The sequence below is a fragment of the Trachemys scripta genome, chromosome 7 (assembly GCF_013100865.1).
Source record: "Trachemys scripta elegans isolate TJP31775 chromosome 7, CAS_Tse_1.0, whole genome shotgun sequence".
NCBI lineage: Eukaryota > Metazoa > Chordata > Testudines > Emydidae > Trachemys > Trachemys scripta.
This window is the reverse complement of record NC_048304.1, coordinates 59483177-59500172: the sequence shown is the minus strand read 5'-3', so window position 1 is coordinate 59500172 and position 16996 is coordinate 59483177. Positions and strand designations below refer to the sequence as shown.

General features: G+C 43.1%; 1 protein-coding gene across 2 annotated transcripts in view; it reads right to left on the bottom strand.

The window, feature by feature from the left end:
* WDFY4 (WDFY family member 4) overlaps nt 1-16996 on the bottom strand; it is a 240142-nt gene that overhangs the window by 190130 nt on the left and 33016 nt on the right. For both annotated transcript variants that reach the window (XR_004646538.1, XM_034776723.1), the window contains exons 6-10: nt 12840-13029; nt 11456-11645; nt 7104-7264; nt 5063-5515; nt 1882-1986 (exon numbers count right to left, since the gene is read on the bottom strand). Coding sequence is in view for 1 of the 2 variants with exons in the window: in XM_034776723.1 (XP_034632614.1) it covers nt 1882-1986; nt 5063-5515; nt 7104-7264; nt 11456-11645; nt 12840-13029 (1099 nt within the window). In the remaining variant the exon portion in view is untranslated. The remainder of the gene's footprint in view (nt 1-1881; nt 1987-5062; nt 5516-7103; nt 7265-11455; nt 11646-12839; nt 13030-16996) is intronic.

Below are 16996 nucleotides of genomic sequence, written 5' to 3'. Positions count from 1 at the left end.
AGGACCAGATGGTATTCACCCGAGTTCTGAAGGGCCTCAAATGTGAAATTACAGAACTACTAATTTGTATATAATGTAGCACTTAAATCAGTGTCTGTACCAGATGACAGGAGGATAACTATTGTAATGTGGATTTTTTTAAAAGGCTCCAGAGGCGATTCTGGCAATTAGAGGCCAGTTAGCCTAATTTCAGAACCAGACAAATTGGTTGAAACTATAGTAAAGAACAGATTTATCAGAACACAGATTAACACAATTTCTTGAGGAAGGGTCAACATGACTTTTGTAAAGGAAAATCATGCCTCACCAATCTATTAGAATCCTTTGTGAGGGTAAAGAAATATGTGGACAAGGGTGATCCAGTGAACATAGTGTACTTGGATTTTCAGAGAGCCTTTAACAAGGTCCCTCACCAAAGGCTCTTAAGCCAAGTAAGCAGTCATGGGAATAGAGGGAAGTTCCTCTCATAAATCAGTAACTGGTTAAAAGACCGGAAATAAAGGGCAGGAATAAATGGACAGTTTTCACAGTGCAGACATAGATACAAGTGTCTCCCAAGAATATGTACTGGAACCAGTGCTGTTCAATATATTCATAAATGATCTGGAAAAATGGGTAAACAGTGAGGTGGCAAAGTTTGGATACGATACAAAATTACTCAAGATAATTAAGTCCAAAGCAGACTGTGAAGAGTTATAAAGTGATCTCACAAAACTGGATGACTAGGCAACAAAATGGCAGATGAAATTCAATGCTGATAAATTCCAAGTAGTATACATTGGAAAACATAATCCCAATTATAAATACAAAATGATGAGTTCTAAATTAGCTTTTACCACTCAAGAAAGAGATCTTGGAGTCATGGATAGTTCTCTGAAAACATCTGTTCAGCATGCAGCGGCGGTCAAAAAAACTAACAGAATTCTAGAAACCATTAGGAAAGGGACAGATAGTAAGACAGTATCATAATGCCACTATATAAATCCATGGTGTACCCACATCTTGAACACTGAGCACAGTTCTAGTCTCACTATCTCAAAATAAATACATTGGAATTGGAAAAAGTACAGGAAAGTGCAACAAAAATGATTAGCTGTTTGGAACAGCTTCCATATGAGGAAAGATTAATAAGACTGGGACTTTTCAGCTTGGAAAAGAGACAACTAAGAGGGGGGTATAATAGAGGTCTATAAAATCATGACTGGTGTAGAGAAAGTGAATAAGGAAGTGTTATTTACTCCTTCATGTAACACAAGGACTGGAGTCACCCAATGAAAATAATAGGCAGCAGGTTTAAAACAAACAAAAGGAAGTCTTCTTCACACAATGCACAGTCAACCTCTGGGACTTGTTGTCAGAGGATGTTGTGAAGGCCAAAAGTATAATAAGGTTTAAAAAAGAACTAGATAAGTTCATGGAGGATAGGTCCATCAATGGCTATTAGCCAAGATGGTCAGGGATGCTACCCCATGCTCTGGGTGTTCCTAATTCTCTGACTGCTAGATGCTGGGACTGGACAACAGAGGATGGATCACTCAATAACTGCAGTGTTCTGTTAATTTCCTCTGAAGCATTTGACATTGGCTACTGTCAGAAGGCAGGATACTGAGCTAGATGGACCATTGGTCTGATCGACTATGGCTGTTCTTATGTTCTTACGCATTAGGTATTGGCCACAGCTGGAAGACGGGAGCCAGAGTGGATGGACCAATGACCTGATGCAATATGGCCATTGCTACATTCCTGGCTATCCAACATGATTTCTGAATAAAACATAAACAGAAGCAGGGAGTCAGATGCTCATTATGCTGTACCCAGGCCATCTAATACCAAGTATCACGGAGGCGATGGTGTGACAGTTGAAACATCATGTTCTCTTACCAGCGTTCCTCACAGATCCCAGGACAAGGGCAGCAACCATCTTCAGCATCACACAGGTTAGCTCTTTCTCGGTGCCTTGCTCCAGACAGGGTGCTTGGGTCCCGGCTGCATATACAAAACAAAGAGAGTTCCCCCAAAATATCCCACAAGACACCTGGTTACTGGTAACTAAAATTCCTCTCAGCACAAGTGTTCAGCAAATATGACTCCCACGAATGCTGGCACAGTCTACATGAAACCTACAGCACCTGATAAAATACTGAGAGAGAGGAAAGATGGTCCAATAGTTAGGGTGCTAACCTAGAACTCTGGAGACCTGGGTTCAATACTTTTGCTTTGCTACAGACTTCCTGTGTGAGCTTGGCTAAGCCACTTAGTCTCTCTGCACCTCAGTTCCCCATCTGTATAATGGGAATAATAGCTCTGCTCTACCACACTGGGATGCTGTGAGTATAATACAGTAAAGACTGTGAGGTGCTCAGGCAGTATGGTAAAGGGACCTATGATAGATATGTCCATATTGTCTTTTCAGCTAGCAGAATAATCAGAATCTCCTTCCATTCCCAGACAAAACTCTTCATTAAGGCATAGAGCACATGTCAGTGACTTAAGGATGAAAATACATTAAAGAATATAGTAATGATCAAAAACCAAATTGTTACTACCCAGGAAATTCAGAATTAAGGTGATACTTAAAAGGAGGCCAAACATTTTAAAGTCTGAAAACGCCTAATTAAAGCACCCAAACAACCTTAACTCTGCCCCTGTAGTGAAGCCAGCTTCTAACCTTCCTGTCAGTGTTCCTTTTGTACCTAGATTCATAGATTCATAGATTCTAGGACTGGAAGGGACCTCGAGAGGTCATCGAGTCCAGTCCCCTGCCCGCATGGCAGGACCAAGTACTGTCTAGACCATCCCTGATAGACATTTATCTAACCTACTCTTAAATATCTCCAGAGATGGAGATTCCACAACCTCCCTAGGCAATTTATTCCAGTGTTTAACTACCCTGACAGTTAGGAACTTTTTCCTAATGTCCAACCTAAACCTTCCTTGCTGCAGTTTAAGCCCATTGCTTCTTGTTCTATCCTTAGAGGCTAAGGTAAACAAGTTTTCTCCCTCCTCCTTATGACACCCTTTTAGATACCTGAAAACTGCTATCATGTCCCCTCTCAGTCTTCTCTTTTCCAAACTAAACAAACCCAGTTCTTTCAGCCTTCCTTCATAGGTCATGTTCTCAAGACCTTTAATCATTCTTGTTGCTCCTCTCTGGACCCTCTCCAATTTCTCCACATCTTTCTTGAAATGCGGTGCCCAGAACTGAACACAATACTCCATCTGAGGCCTAACCAGCGCAAAGTAGAGCGGAAGAATGACTTCTCGTGTCTTGCTCACAACACATCTGTTAATATATCCAAGAATCATGTTTGCTTTTTTTGCAACAGCATCACACTGTTGACTCATATTTAGCTTGTGGTCCACTATAACCCCTAGATCCCTTTCTGCTGTACTCCTTCCTAGACAGTCTCTTCCCATTCTGTATGTGTGAAACTGATTTTTCCTTCCTAAGTGGAGCACTTTGCATTTGTCTTTGTTAAACTTCATCCTGTTTACCTCAGACCATTTCTCCAATTTGTCCAGATCATTTTGAATTATGACCCTGTCCTCCAAAGCAGTTGCAATCCCTCCCAGTTTGGTATCATCCGCAAACTTAATAAGCGTACTTTCTATGCCAATATCTAAGTCGTTAATGAAGATATTGAACAGAGCCGGTCCCAAAACAGACCCCTGCGGAACCACACTTGTTATGCCTTTCCAGCAGGATTGGGAACCATTAATAACAACTCTCTGAGTACAGTTATCCAGCCAGTTATGCACCCACCTTATAGTAGCCCCATCTAAATTGTATTTGCCTAGTTTATCGATAAGAATATCATGCGAGACCATATCAAATGCCTTACTAAAGTCTAGATATACCACATCCACAGCTTATCCCTTATCCACAAGACTTGTTATCCTATCAAAGAAATCTATCAGATTGGTTTGACACAATTTATTCTTTACAAATCCATGCTGGCTATTCCCTATCACCTTACCACCTTCCAAGTGTTTGCAGATGATTTCCTTAATTACTTGCTCCATTATCTTCCCTGACACAGAAGTTAAACTAACTGGTCTGTAGTTTCCTAGGTTGTTTTTATTTCCCTTTTTATAGATGGGCACTAAATTTGCCCTTTTCCAGTCTTCTGGAATCTCTCCCATCTCCCATGATTTTCCAAAGATAATAGCTAGAGGCTCAGATACCTCCTCTATTAGCTCCTTGAGGATCTAGGGTCTGGCTCCCCTGTCTAGAACAGATGCTTCCAGTTTGGCCAATTAAGAGGGGCTATAAAAGCACCTGGGGCTATAAAAAGCCAGGCAGTCAGTAAGGAAGGGGGAGCAGGAACAGCAGTAAGTTCCCTTGGAGAGGCTGCCACAGTCCCCTGGGAGGAGGGGCAGTGAAGAAAAGGGCCTCTGGGAGAGAGCCCTGGGAGGCAGTGCTCAGTCAATAGAGTATTGCAGTGAGCCCTAAGCAGGAAGGACAGAGAAGCAGAGGGGAAAACCCCCAGGGAGCCGAGGACATGCCCATGTTGTTTTCCTCTCTGTTTGGAAAATAAAACTGTGCCTAGGAAGAAACTCTGGGAGTGGCCGTGGGTGTTCCGGGGACCTTGCTGTGCCCACGATGAGATAACCTGAGCCTGATTTTCAGAGGGGCTGAGTGCTACAGCTTCCAGTGACTTTAACTGGAAACAAGAATAGTCAGTACCTGTGAAAGTCAAGCCCAGGCTCTCAAGTTGGGCTCCCAAAGAACCCAAAGTGAGATGCTAATTTTGGTAACTTGGGCCCCCTTTTTAATGGCTGCCACTGGAGACAAAACTGCTGAGAGAGGTTAAGTCCTGTGGTTGATTCATAGCCCATAAGCTGCATCATATGATGAGTGGAACTGGAAAAAGTCAGATTTCAGCAGGGAACTAGTTTGGTGTGGCATCAGCAGCTCAGGAATTTAAGCCAGGGCCAGGCAGCTTCCATACAAACTCTAGCACCTTGGCATGTAACACTGGCCTCTCTACACACTCAGCGTAGATCTCTTTCCTACGACTCTGCCTGCCCCACCACTCATTGCCAATGAAACAAGCTGTACCTGTCTTCCTCAGGATCTTGGCTTGCTTCCTCAGCTGAGTCAGCAGCTGGCCCAAGAGCCCAGAGTCTCTGAATATGTCAGTGAAGAGCAAGTCCCTCTTGGTGATGCTGTGAAGGCACCGCAGAGCAACTATGGTGCAGGACAGCACCAAGTTCTCCTTTATCAAACATTCAACCTTCTTCAGGATTTCATGGGGGATGTAGGACAGTTCTAGCACCACTGATTCCACCAGCTGGAAGAACTGTATCTGAACCAGGTGCGGTTTGAGGGGGATGATGTCAGTGAACTGGGAGATGGGCTGTAGCGTCCATTCCAGGAAGAAGAAGTTCATTGTGTCCCAGGCCCACAGGGTTTTTATAGCCAGTAAGATTCTCCTACAGAGGTGCAGGTCGCTGGTTTTCTGGAAGATGGACTGCAACACCTGAAAAGCCTGGAGGTTTTTCACTGTCATTCCTGAGAAATAGAAATCAAGCCAGATCATTTTAACCACGCTTATCTCAAGCCCAATACAGATGCCCTATTTGCACTATTAAGGCATATCTAAGAGCACAAGTCAGACACAGATGCAATCTTAGCAAGTATTGGAGCATAGGGGAACAGGGGAAAAGTGGGAACACCGCTCTCCTGATCATCCTCAGGACCCAGAACTGTGCAGGGGTGACCCACATCATAACTTTATGCAGTACCCCAACTCCCCTGAGCCATGTGGGCTTGGGGAAGAAAAATTTCCAGGGAGGAGCCGGCCCCAGGGGCCAGAGAAACTGAAGTTGGCAGAAGCAGGCACAAGAGCAGCCTCAGTGAGTACCGCAGAAAGGACTGGCAGGCATGGCGGATGCCATGAAAGTGTTTTCTACAGGTCTGACTCCAGACATTCTCTGTCCTGTGCAGACTTGCTGTTTGCTCCTGGCCCCTCCTGCCTTCTAATTCCCAGTCTCTGCACCTCGGTCTCACTCCACCTCCCCTCCATAGCCTCTTTTCCCTTGCCCTGTCCCACTCCCTCCCTCCCCTGGCCTCTGAGCTTAGCTAGACCCCTCCCAACCAAATCCCACTCAACAAAATTTAAACAAAAATAAAAATAGTGATGCCAGCATGGTGCTAGGAAACCATCCCACTGATCCCACTGTAGGTTCTACCCCTTCCTCCACGCTGGGCATGTCTTGTCTATTTAGGCTGTAAGCTGTTCAGATCAGGGACTTTGTGCGTGGTCCACAGGCAGTACCAAATTACTAATCAGAACAGGTTAAAAACTGCATTTAGAGACAATAGAAATGTTTTGAATGGAAAATCCTCATTGCAAAGCTACCCTTTTCTTACGTCAGCATTTTTTTTATGAAAAATTGTTGGTTTGCTAAGGTTTCATCAAATGTTCCATGTATCCTTTTAGGCCCGGCATCTTGCAAACACTTACACATCTGCATAAGTCCCCACTGGGATGCCTTGGGGCAGTACAATTAAGACTTAGAAATAAGAACGTTTTCAAAAGTGATTTTTTTAAACAGTCCCACTATGTGACTATGTTGATAGAATGATTTTTTTAAAGAAATATTGTAAATGATTTTGAACATTTACATGATATTTTGCCCATTTGCCAGCCAGCTGTACTGACTGCGTTATCCATGCCATGTGGGTTATGGCACCTCTCCATTGCAGCTGGCAGTGTGAATGGCAGCTTGTGTAGATGTACCCATGCTAGCTGTACTCTAGTTAGCTTGCTAAAAATAAAAGTGAGGATACAGTGCCCGGGCTTCAGCACCGGCTGCACAAGCATGTACGTACCCCGGGGGCGTCAGGCGGGCCTGTGCAACCCACGCTGAATCCCACATCACACAGTTCTCACTTCTATTTTTAGCAAACTAGCAGCCATCAAACCAGGCATGAGCTGCCATTCATACCCCTGGTCACAATGTAGATGTAACCTTAGCACTGCAGGTGCACACATGCGATAATGTACATTTTCTTCTCTGTCATGCACATGCTGTGCATAATGATTTATTTTCCCATGCTAAGCCCACACTAATATGTGTATGTGTATATACAGTACCAGAGGATTGTGTCTGTTCAAAATCAAAGTGCGGTAGCTGAGGATGTGTAATGTTGCCAGAAACTTTCAGTTCAGTTTTCCCACAGACTGTGAGGCAAGTCAGTAGATCCAGCACCTCTTCGACATGGTGGTCTCCTTCACTGTGCGGAGATCCCTCCCACCTAAAAACAAAGGCCGGGGTATGTAGTCATATGCTTGTGGCTCAGTAATATTTACAATAACCAGGTCCTTTTATGAACCCATTCTACAGGGACACCAGATACTGAAGTAACAATTTCTCACTTTTCTCCCTCCCCCCGGATCCTTCCACCACAGTACTCTGTTATGCTTTCTGTTGCACTGATTGGACGACTGATTGAACTGAATTGCTCTCCAGACAATCTGACAGTTTGACTAACTCCACAGTTGGATCAGGGGAAGAACTACAAACTGAACCAGATAATTAAAGGGATGAGGTCAATAAGCGACTGCAAGAGACTAGCCAATATTGAAATTAAGTCCCATTACATGTACCACTAGAAGTGCAATCCACAGCACCAGTTGGAAAAAGGGAAATTTTTCACCAAAATATATCCTGTTTTTTTGGGTCAAAATTAACAAATTTATAATTAAAAAAAATCAAAATTCAGAATATTTCAGACAGCTCTAGAGATCCCACTCAGAATGTTAGCCCTGTACTTAAAAATAAAATAAAAAAGGAAACACAATTAGCAAAATATAAACCATAAACATATATAATTCTTTAGTTTCTACAAAACTGCCTGAGATTTACAGACCCATGGGCCCATCGGAAGGGGAAGACATTGTTTAATCTGAGATGTATGCTATCCATATGGGATTAGACACATGGATAGTGCATTGAAGTATCTGTTAAACCATAGGCTGGTTCCAAACATCTCCCAGATTTGCAGTAGCTTAGACCAAAGGGAGAAAGAGCAAGTGGTGAAAAGCAGTCAGCCATATATCATCTCGTTATGTCCAGTGCTCTTATGATTGGGACTAGTGCAATCTTTCTCCTCAAACCTATTTGTGCACAGGTATGTTTGCCAGAACAAGCTATCATTAGGAATTAGAAAATCCTCAGGGAATAAAAGACCATCTTTTCCCCTTCTAGGGTTTTCAATGGGGGGTAGGGGAGAGCTGGTTGTGACACTGGCAGGCCGGGTGGCAGCTCTTGCCAAGGCTGCAGGCATTAGCTAAGAACAGACAAACTCATAGCTGGAGACCAGACCAGGTCACTTATGTATTAGTGTTGCGCAAAATAGGTATTGGTTTTATAAGAATGTATTTAGTGTTTAGACTCTACAGAACATTCATAAGTGGCCACACGTATTAATATTATTTGTAATGTTTGTATGCCATGCTGTAAGGAAATATGTAAGTTTTGCTTTATAACATTGAAAATGTTTGCTCTAAACTTGTGAACTCAGATGGGAAGAGTGTTTCCCCCTGCCTGTCCAAAAGAACTATCAAAATCAGACAAGTCATCAAGGAATATCGCAATACAAAGGATTGGTTAATGGTCCCATCACCCTTTGGAAATGCTAGGTGCAAGGAAGCTCGTCATATAGACTTGGGGGCTGAGTGAAGGAAATAAAAACAGACATACAGGAAATCTCCCAGGGTCAGAGACAGCAAACTGAAGCCAGAGATCCCCAGGGGTTACTTCCTGGGTCTATCCTGAAAGACTCTTTGAATTGACAGATCACTACAACACTGTCACTCTTAGGATTTAGATTGCAACTCATTTGTGTGTATCTGTGATGCATGGCTAGAAAGGATTAAACATCCTGCAAAATAAATTACTCAAATTTGACCCTTAAAGACATGTGACACGTGGGAAGGTAATGGTTGTGTTTTGTGTATTTACATATGTATGAGTATGTATTACAATGTAATCAACAATCCCTGTCTGTGCTGTATTCTGATAATTCAGAGATCAAAAGAACATCCTAAAATTTAAATAAATTGTAAACATGGGAGATCTCTGTATTCATCTCTCTTTGAAATGTATAGAAAATCATCTGTGAATAGAGGAGGAACAAGCCAATGGCCTTATGTTAATTTGTATAGCTAAGTCATCCTAAATTACCTTTGTTCCCCGAGGAACTTCAACTTGTCAAAAAGAACATAACATTTTATAAAAGATCCTTGGGTCCTGATTCTGTCATCTCAGATCTGCTTAAGCTTCATCGGGGGAAGTTGAGTCGCAAGACTGAGGTCCCAGCTATGCTGATACACCCTGAATACGTCTGCCCCATTCTTTGCAGTTCACCCTAATTGAATGCAGTTCACCACAGTATGTTTGCTTGCTTTAACCTCAAATAACTCTCATTTCTTTTTCCTAATTAATAAACCTTTAGATAGTTTATTATGGGATTGAATACAAGCGTTGCCTTTGTGTAAGATCTAGGGTACCAACTGATGTGGGGTAAGTGACTGGTCTCTTGGGACTGGAAACTAACTGAATAGTGTGTGATTTTTGGTGTATGTGACTATTTGTTACTAAGTCCAGCTTGCTTGCATGGCGAGAAACTGAGAGTCTCAGGGGCTGTCTGTGACTCCATGGTGAGACTATTACAATGCTCCAGGAGTTCACCTTTGTTACTGGCTCGGTGAAATCTAACTACAGGACACACCAGTGGTTTGAGGTGTCTGTCTGTTTTTGACAGTCTGCTTTGAGGTAGGCGTTCACGGTCATGAGCCAGTCCAGACAGCATGACACTGGTGTCTGTTTTAAGAGAAAAAAGCGGGAAATGGGACCTGGAAGATTTGTCCGTACCCACAGAACAGGTTCAGGATATCAGCATACAGGAAGCTCGCTCACTGAAAGAATGGGGAAAGGGTGGGAGGCCTGCCTGTCAATCCCGGTTTGGCAAAGAATGCTGGGAAGGGAAGGAGTCTGGAGCCCTATAAAATGCAGGTTTTTCTGCCTCTCAGGGCTAGTGTGTGCTTTTCTGCTGGTAGAGCTCAGTCAGTTAAGAAGGTGAAAAAATTGCCCCCCTAACCAATTTAGCTAGGTTGGCAAAAGCCCTACTATAGACGTAGTTATTTTATTTGGGGAACTGGTACAAGTTATAGAACCAGAACTCTTCTGGAGAGTTACCTGGAATAGCTGTATTTCTGGAGCAGACAAGGCCTTCACTAGTGCACGGGTATGGGAGGGGGAGGGAGGAGAGGCTGGCAGCTATGATGGAAACTATGCTGGATGGTAAAGTCTGGAGGGACTCTCTTAACTTGAGGACTATACCTGTGGGAACAAGACTGCTCAATGCTTTTGGGGAAACTGGTTCACAGTTATTCCATGGCTGTTGATGTAGTAAACTCAGGGTCTTAATAAAGAGTGCAATAATAGTGGAAATAGCAGACAAAACTGCTTTGTGTTTTGACCCAAGATTAGAGGCGGGCAAATGATGGATTTTTTTGGTTTTGTGGAAATTCTGAAGCAATTTTTCTTTTTCTTTTTTTTTTTAAGTAATATCCATGGAGCCCATTTTAAACAAAAAATTGTTTCAGGTCGAAATAAACATTTCTTTCAACCTGAAACAAAACACTTTGTTTCAATTTTGAGCCTTTTTTTTTTTTTACATTTTTAAATTGTAAAAAAAGAGAGAGAAATTTAAAAGAAAAATTCATCTTGAACAGAAAAATCAAAATGTATCATAAATGTTGATGACATTTTCATTTTTTTTTTCAGAATTTTTTTTAAAAAGGTTTTATCCTGACAAACAATTTGGCAAAATCAACGTTTTGTGAAATGTTTTAGTGTTGCATTTTTCACCAAAAACAGTTTTGGTCAAAAAATGTTGCCCAGCTCTACCCAGGGTAACCCATGGGTCTTGTCCAGGTATGAGCATATTAATCCTAGACATGCACATTAGATTTAGCTTTTTACTTAGAGATCTGCTCCATCAGGTGAAATGCTTCCTCTGGATAAAGAGTTCATGACCAGGGGAGCCTTTCTGAGCAAAGTAGGTCCGGTTGAGGTCTCTCCTGATATTATCCATATACTAGTGTTTGATGAACAAAACCTGGTCTGGGTCTCAATTTAGGTAATTCCCTAACCCACCCCTACTCTAACTTCTTCAGTTGGCACTTCCCCTTGTGGTTTCAAAGGGAGAAGTTATGCTGTGGTTCCGCTCTTTAAACAGCAGTGCGGTGTTGTTAGTGGTTTGCTAAATGAGACCCTTTGTTACCAGCACCTCAGTGCTTCACCTGCCCACTATGTTACCTGGATCTTTCTAAAATGCAATTGAAATTTTAAAACAAGCCATCACCACCTCTGAAAATTATATTTAATTAGACCCATGCTTTATCATCCCCTGGAAACCCAGTGAAAACTCCATACTCACCTAAGTAAAATTTTTACCAGGAGCTGGTATCCATCATTATTTTCAAACTCCAAAAGCAAAGCTGAGGAGATAGGATAGGAATCCTTCACAAAACACAGGATGATGCTAACTGCCTCACACATGTCAGAAGCCGGCAAGGTGTCAGCCAACTTGAATAGATTCTGAATGGCTATCTTAATGCAGTCCGCAGCTGTGAATAAATGACAGCACATGTTTAGTATTGACAGCCTGATGTTACAAACAACTGCAAAATCACAGACAAAATGTAACAACATGCTTGAAATTACATTTTCCAATCAAACGGGGCAGTTAATTCCTCTTTTTGCTGGAGAAGAGATTTGGGGAGGTAGGGGGCAGAATACAGGAATACACTGCTGGCTTAAGAGATTAGAGTAAAAATTAAAAAAAAAAAAAAATTTGTTCCTCAACTCCCATTAAATTTCTGTGTTTGACCCACAGAAACGCAAGCAGCTTTATGAACATAAACCTGCCCCCAATGAAATCTACATACCGTGAGTCCAGCCCTTTTGATACATGGTAAATGGATGATGGATAATTAGATTATCTTGTATTAAGATGATAACATATTCTCAGATAGAGATTAATAGTTTTGCACAATGAGGAAGAGGATACATTTTGCTCTGAAGCTACCATTGTTGAGTGGTCTTTTCCATTTAGTCTAGTAGCCCAGCTTCCAAGTGTGGTCATGCTGGCAATTCTTAGACAACTCTTACTACACAAGGACCTGATCTCACAAGTGGCGTGAATGAAAAAAACAGGTTTGGGGACTTTTGCATAAAAAATAAAACACATTTACACCCTGTGAGGAGGTTCTGATGGCAGAATGTTGATTATAAATTATCCTGATTGTTTTTTTCTTTTGCAGGGTGGAGATAAGTAATCTTTGCATTTTTTTAAAGATGAAAACACCCCTAATATAATGGAAAATTCCCTCTAGAAAGAAGCCAAACTATCACTGGCAATCAATCAGTATTCCCCAATGCACTGGGCACTGCAGCTGACAAAAGTCCAGCAAGGTGCCATGCAAATATCAGGGGAGCAATATTTAGAATGCTGGGGAACCCCAGAGAAGCAAATTGGCTCTGGGGTCATGTGACTTGTAACTCTTTAATGTATCTCTTGGCTTGAGTATCTTTGGTGGAAGTGGGACAGGGCATGACATGCTGCTGCCTGTAACTTTCTGTTCTATGCATAAATAAAGGACTTCAGTTCTCAGGTTCCCACCAGCACTAAATTGAGCTCTAGTCTAGAAGTTCATGCATTTTCAAGTGATTGACTCTTGGGGGAATGTAGAAATGAAACCTAGCCAAGTGCGATTTTTCTTGGAAGAATTCATTCCACGGGTGCTCAGGAAAAACCAAACCTTGTAGGTACATGATGGCAGTTTTGGTCTGGGCCTTTGAAATTGTCCGAAGTACACGGCCTGTGGGTGCTTTCCACGAAAGGTTGCACTGGTCCCAGAGTGAGGCCGTCGCTATAATTAGAGACTGAAGCTCGGCAGCTGACAGAAGTTCCTCTAAACCTTGTTCCTCTCTGTATAAGTTGAGCATTGTCTGGAAAAGAAAATTGGTTGTAATGCAAATTAAATGCAGAATTCTGGGAAGCGTATTAGGGCTCCATAGGCTTGAATATATCAGGTCAAATCTGACCCTATATTAGTGGATGCAGTTCCACTGAAAACAAAAGCAGCTGAATACTTTATGCTGTGTAACTAGTTACTGCTATGGCCCCTATCGCCATAACATCAGAGCCTCTCCCAAGTATCTAACCATCAGAACAAGAAGATCTGTCCTCATTCCCAGCCTGCAAATGTAACATTATTAGTTTATAGTTCAGGTGTGTAGAGGGCCATGCAGGTGTAAAAATTGGAGGGAAAGATAAGTTGATGGAATGAGATTTGCATTCACTTCTGTAACTAGCCAGTTCCAGGGTCATTCTTATCTCTTGCAGCAGGGAGTTCCACAGCTTGGTCCCAGCTCCAGTGGAAGGTCAGTCTCTCACTATCAGTGGTCTCTGCTTGTTGGCTGACAGTATCATTGTTCTGGTGGAACTCTCATAGACCTCATGGCTGGAAGCAAAAGTGATCCCTCAAGAAATGTCTTCTGCCCAGTAGAACCCCTCCTTAGTTTTAATATGTAAATCTGTCCTGCACCTACACAATCCCTTGTTGCACCTTCAAGTACCTAAGAATAGTTATCCCTTCCTTAATCACATTTAGTAAGGATCTCTGGCCCAATACTTAATACAGGATAGATGACATCTTTCTACCTTCTCCCTGCCCTTGCTTGTACCTTATATGCAGCTCACTGCTGGTTCTAAGCCAAGCACATAGAACGCCAAAGGCAGACACATAATAAATATAATGTATTACATTACAGGAGGTCCAAGGTACAGACCTGGTCTCCTCCCATTTGCTTCCATGGGAATTAAGGCCATTTGGCATTTTGCAGAATTAGGCCCTATTTTGTGGGCTGGTCAGAAGATATCACTCAGACCCCTCGCAATTGTCAGCACTGTCATGTGCTTTACTGTCACTTAGATTTCTAAACAATATCTGAGATTTTCAAAGCAAACATTTACCTTCAGTGGGGGCTGTGTGTTTATGTTGGCATTGGAAATCTCAGCCAATGTGCATAGGGGAGAAATGAACCAGCATGGTAATTCAGTGTAACACAAAACTCTGGGCTAGCCTGTGCCAGCAACACACAACGGACACAATGAAGTACCACTCCAGAGGGAGCCTTTGGATTTCTCTTCTGGCCCATTGAGAAATTTTACTGCTCACACCCTTTAATCGCTCATGAAGGAGGGGTCCAAACTGTACTTATGGAAAAGCCCTATTGAATTTGATGGTGATTAAACCAATTGGGCTCCATGGACATTACTCAAACTCTATAGAATCTAACAGACAGTGAGATCCTTTCTCTAGAGCTGTTAAGACAATCTACAGAATGTCAGGGAACAATAGCCCTTGTTCTAGAATTCTATAGGATGGCTTAAAAATTCTATGGAAAGTTACCATTTTCTGTTAAGTTCCATGGTCTTTTTCAAAAGGACTGAATAGGCTGTTCAGGAATCTTGGCTTCTTCCCTACTCTCTCTCTCACCACCTTAGTGAGTTCAGGCAACCAATGACTCCTGCAGGTGTGATTTCCAGTCCTGGACTCCCACCAGATCAAAGTTACTCACATGCTACCCAACAGCTGTTGGATTTCATCTCCCTCTCCCCCCAAATGCCTAGAACAGAGGTGGGCAAACTACGGCCCACGGGACCGTCCTGCCTAGCTTGTGAGCTCCCGGCCAGGAAGGCTAGCCCCCTGCCTCTCCCCGCTCCAACACAGCCATGTTGCTGCCGCACAGGCAGTGCTCTGGGCGGCGGGGTTGCATGCTCCTGTCGAGCAGCGCAGCGGCGTGGCTGGCTCTGGCCAGGTGGCGCGGCTGCCAGACTTGCTGTTCTGAGTGGCATGGTAAGGGGGCCAGAGCCAAGGGGTTGGATAAGGGGCAGGGGGTCCCAAGGGGCAGTCAGGGGATGGGGGGGAGGGGTTGGATAAGCGTGGGAGTCCCGGGGGGGGCCTGTCAGGGGGCGGGAGTATGGATAGAGGTCAGAGGACAGGGATAGGGGTTCCGGGGGGCCTGTCAAGGGGCGGAGATGTGGATAGGGGTCAAAGCAGTCAGGGGACTGGAAGCAGGGGGGTTGGATAGGGGGTGGGGTCCTGGGGGTGGTTAGGAGTGGAGGGTCCCAGGAGGGGGCGGTTAGGGGACAAAGAGCAGGAGGGGTTGGATGGGTCAGGGGTTCTGAGGGGGGCAGTCAGGGGGCGGGAAGTGGGAGGGGTCGGATGGGGCGGGGGCCAGGCTGTTTGGGGAGGCACAGCCTTCCCTATCCAGCCCTCCATACAGTTTTGCAACCCCAATGTGGACTTTGGGCCAAAAAGTTTGCCTACCCCTAGCCTAGAATATGGTTCCCATGGGTTTCATGGTACAACCATGCAGCCTGCTGAGTTCTGGGACAGCCAACAGTACACTTATATCACTGCAGTCAAAAGCAAATCTAAACAAGACTAAAACAGTACCCTTTTTCAGGAAATGAAAGACAAGATGGGTGAGGTAATATCTCTTATTCAGGGCTGGATTACCCAATAGGCAGACTAAGCACGTGCTTAGGGCACCAGCAAAGCAGGGGGCATCAAAAAAAATGAGATTTTTTTTTTAATTTGATATTTGATATTTCAAAAAAAGCATTGAAGTAGTCATCATGGGAAAAATCAGAACTTTGTTAGACTTCCTTACACTCCACTACACACTCTTCCCCTGATTTTCTGTTCTCTTTTTATTACTTATCCCCACCTAAATCAGGGGGGAGTCCTACTAACCTAGATCGAAATAATGCGAGGAAATCAGAGACTGTAACTGATCATCCTACTCCTGGTGGTAAAACAGACATTGTTCTAGAAGGTGTGGATGGGTCAGAGACTGAACCTGCTCATGCTATAAATAATAGGAGAAAAGACCCTGGTATGTGGATTGATTTCAGTACCGATGATGTAGCTTACTGGGTAGATTGTGGACCAAATGACTGTCAACACCGCCCTGGGCCATTTGAGAAATCAAGTCAGACTTTTACCAATGGCAAACAAACAAGATATTGCCCACAAAAAAATATTTTTCGGCATGAAAGCGAATGGTGAGAAATACACTCGAGAATGGTTATTGTATTCACCATCAACAGGGTCTGTGTACTGTTTTGTTTGCAAACTTTTTGCATATAAACCTTCAACATCCCAGTTTGCTGCAGATGTATTTAGTGACTGGTGGAATACTGTTTTAATTGAACAACATGAAAATAGCACTACTCACAGAGATTCAATGTTGACATATTTAAATCGAAGACAGGGCTTTGGATTGACACAAAAATTGGAAGAACAAATTAAAGGGGAGCATGAATACAGGCAACATGTCTTGCAGCGTGATATAGCTGTTATTCAAACATTAGCTGAACGTGGTCTGCTTTTCCGGGGATCAAATGACACATTCGGATCATTGCAGAATGGAAATTTCTTGGGATTGTTGGAGCTTGTGGCTCAGTTTGATCCATTTTTTAGCAGGCCATATCTCAAAATATGGGAATGCTGGCAAAGGTAACCCATCATACTTATCCAAGACAATATGTGATGAACTCAGTGATCTAATGAGTGACAAAGTTCGTTCAGCTATTGTGGATGAAATAAGTACTGCTGGGTACTTCAGTTTATCTGTCGAGTCTACACCTGATCTTTCACATATTGATCAATTGAGTATTGTACTAAGATATGTGTCTCCCACAGATGGAAAACCAGTTGAACGATTTATAACATTCCTCAATTTGATAAGCCACACTGGCGAAGAAATGGCAAATCAAGCACTGCATTATCTGTGCCAAGTTTGCAAAATAGATTTCTCAAAGTGCAGAGGTCAATCTTATGACAATGCTGCCAACATGTCAGGGCATTATTAAGGAATGCAGAAGAAGCTTTTAGAACAGAAC